We start from the raw sequence: 2,861 nt of genomic DNA, 5'->3' as shown, positions 1-2,861 counted from the left end.
AGGAAACCATGCAAATAATGCTCTTCAAACAAAAAAATCTACAGTACCAAGTAAAAGACATGGATCTTTTAGAAACTACACAGTAGGTACGTATTCCAAGAATACAATTACTAAAATTTAAATTCCGTTGTGAGAGACATTAATCACAGTAAAGCGTAAAAAGCTCTTGCACAGATCAGAGGCAAGCGTGGGTGTTTCAGAGATTCTCAAGTATAGGAACAAAAGAGGAACACATCCCCTCCACCATCTGGCCCGCCTGGCAACACGCAAGTGCTGAGCTGCTGGGGGCGGGGGCACCAGCCACTGCCTTCCTGGATCACAGCACAGCTGTCTGGCGGCTATCGGGAGAACTCGCTCCCCGGGGAAAGGGGTAATAAGCGTCTTTCCCCACAGCAAACGAAAGAGGTCCCCCCGCGGCGGGAAGTTATGCCCCGCCACGGCCGGCGGGAGCCGCGGCACTACGGGAACGGGACTGGCGCCAAAACTGACAGCCTTGCAGGAGACAGGGCCAGCCCCAGAGCCGTGTGAGCTTTGGCTCTGCCCGGCCCGGGCAGCCGGAGCCCCACTGAGCGCCCCTGCCCCGCTCACCTCCGCCGCCGCCGCTCCCGGCTCCTTTGCCGCCGCCAGGCAGCTCCCGCTCTTCACTTTGATCCCGTACGAGGCCCGGAGCTCCTCCAGCACAGCCAGCCGCACCAGCCGCCGCCTCTGCTCCGCCATCCCGGTGCCCCCGCCCTCTGTCCTCGCTCTCCCGGTCCGGTCCCCTCAGCCCCGGCTCAGTCCCACCGCCATCACCGCCCGCTCCAGCCGCGCGCACCACGCCCGCGCCTCCCATTGGGCCGTTTGCCTTCGAAATCAGGACCCGCCCGCCCAACGGCCCACCGGGGCTGCCCCACCGCGCCTGCCGCCCGCGCCGACTCTCAGTGTCCCCCAGCCCAAGGCCCCCGTGCTGCTCTCGGGCGATCGTACTGGCTACCTAAAGGACAGGGGGGAGTGGGACAGTGGGATTCAGTGCATCCCGCGTCCCATGTCTACATTCCCCGTCCCGCGTCCGCCGTCCAGCATCCTTCATTCCCCGGCCCCGCCACGTGCCCGCCCCTCGCCCCCGGAGGTGTCGGGGTCAGCGGTGCCGAGTTCGGGACGGTTCGGTTGGCTGGTTGACAGGAAATAAATGTCTCTCTCTGCGAATGTTTCAGTTAAAAACAGTAGAGCACCGAAGTTTTGTAAGCTGGATTCTTTCACCGAGCCTGATTGCAGGGGTGTTGTGTATTGGCATATGAGAAAGGTTGAGATTCTTCCCCCGTGTTTCAGTCGGAGGCACCGCTTTGCCCTGTATCAGCCTGGGGGTCTGTGCAGGGCCCTCTGAGGGGATTCACCATTTTCTGTTGACAAAACCACAGCCCGCAATTCAAGCGGCAGCTAAACCATTAGCGCCAGATTTGCTTGGGAGTTTCTAAATTTGGGGTTCCTTGCTTTTTCCATAAAATGGTCTCATACACCTATTCCTGAAGGGTCATTTCAGGTTTTGCACTAGGTTGTTACAGGAAGAGCTTTTTGCCTTTTTAAATTATTTATTTATTCATTCATTAATTTATTTTTTATTTTTTATTTTATTTTCTGTTCCGAAGGTAATTCTTCAACTGCCAATAAAATTACAACTAATCAAATGCAGTCTTTCTGTGTAGGGTCAGAAAAAAGTGCTGTACTGAAAATAAGCTTTCCAGCTTTTCCCTTAAGCATGTTTTGTTACTGAGTCTTACTTCACTGAGAGATGGGTATTACCACAAAGTTTAGACGCAGAATGATAATAAGGTTGTTACACTGCTCTGAACGCTTATGGACACAAAAACTAGAGAATAAAAAGAGAATAGCTAGAATTTTTCCAGAAGTCATCAAAATATAAACAGAAAAAAACCCCAACACCCAAACCTAAAAAGTTATACGGAATAAAGACCTAGCAGCAAGAATAATAGCACATTAGATATGAATTTTCTCACGTAAGCCTCCAGGATTTTGATTATGAATGTCATAATCAAGTCACTGAGCAAAAGTAATATTCCTCTAAATGTAGTTTTAGTGCAAAAAAAGTAAGTATCTACTTAAGTATTAACTTACTGTAAGTATTACTATCTGTCCTGGCACTGAAATGACAAGAAAACATGCAATTTCAAAACCTAAAATATCACTGATGAGAAAAAAAAAAAAAAAAAAAAAAAAAAAAAAAAAAAAAAAAAAAAAAAAAAAAAAAAAAAAAAAAAAAAAAAAAAAAAAAAAAAAAAAGGAATAAAGTAAATAGGTACCATAGAATTTAGTTTAAACAATCTCTATCCTACTTAGTTTTTTGTAGTAATGAATTAATTACACAAGAGGGAGCTGTGATCTGATAAATACATCAAAACTTTTCAAGTCAAGTATTTTCAGTATTCATGTAAAAAACCCCCACATTAAAATAGTATGTGCTGCATTTTTTTACAAAAAAAAAAAAAAAAAAAAAGTGGTGGAGGTAATCTTTTTACATTTTGCAGAGGATAATTGAAGTGACAAGATTAGCTATTAATTTTGTTTAAAATATTTGTCAAATATTTTAATAGCTTTAGGTGACTATTTTAACATATTTTTTTATTTGCAAGTAGAGACTAGAGAAGGAAAAATTATTTTGAAAATAAGAACTATAATTTTGGAACCAGTTGTAGCATGCTAACTCAAATCTATTACACTCTCTTGAAATCGAGTTAGAAAAAATAAACAGCTATTTGTCTTCTTCCCCCCTGCACTCCCCTCACCTCAGATTGTCTCAGAATTGATATACCAAGCTTCTGGCATTTTAAATTGTTTTAATTTTAAGCAGCTCTGGGTAAAATCCT

The 2,861-nt window shown here is 45.1% G+C and overlaps 1 protein-coding gene across 2 annotated transcripts in view; it reads right to left on the bottom strand.

Annotated features, from left to right (window-relative positions):
• The window catches only part of ARHGAP11A (Rho GTPase activating protein 11A), a 12,447-nt gene extending 11,696 nt beyond the window's left edge, over window positions 1-751 (bottom strand). The window contains exon 1 of one of the 2 annotated variants that reach the window (XM_027879299.1): window positions 589-751. In XM_027879299.1, coding sequence (XP_027735100.1) covers window positions 589-717 — 129 coding nt within the window. In that variant the 5' untranslated portion in view covers window positions 718-751. The remainder of the gene's footprint in view (window positions 1-588) is intronic. The other variant, XM_027879300.1, reaches the window with a different exon arrangement.
• Window positions 752-2,861: the final 2,110 nt, after the last annotated feature.

Source organism: Empidonax traillii, unplaced genomic scaffold, assembly GCF_003031625.1.
Source record: "Empidonax traillii isolate 1590-97213 ecotype Southwest subspecies unplaced genomic scaffold, ASM303162v1 scaffold53:size2875158, whole genome shotgun sequence".
Taxonomy (NCBI): Eukaryota; Metazoa; Chordata; class Aves; order Passeriformes; family Tyrannidae; genus Empidonax; species Empidonax traillii.
Note: the sequence above shows the minus strand (reverse complement) of the source record. Positions and strands in the feature narration are given on the sequence as shown.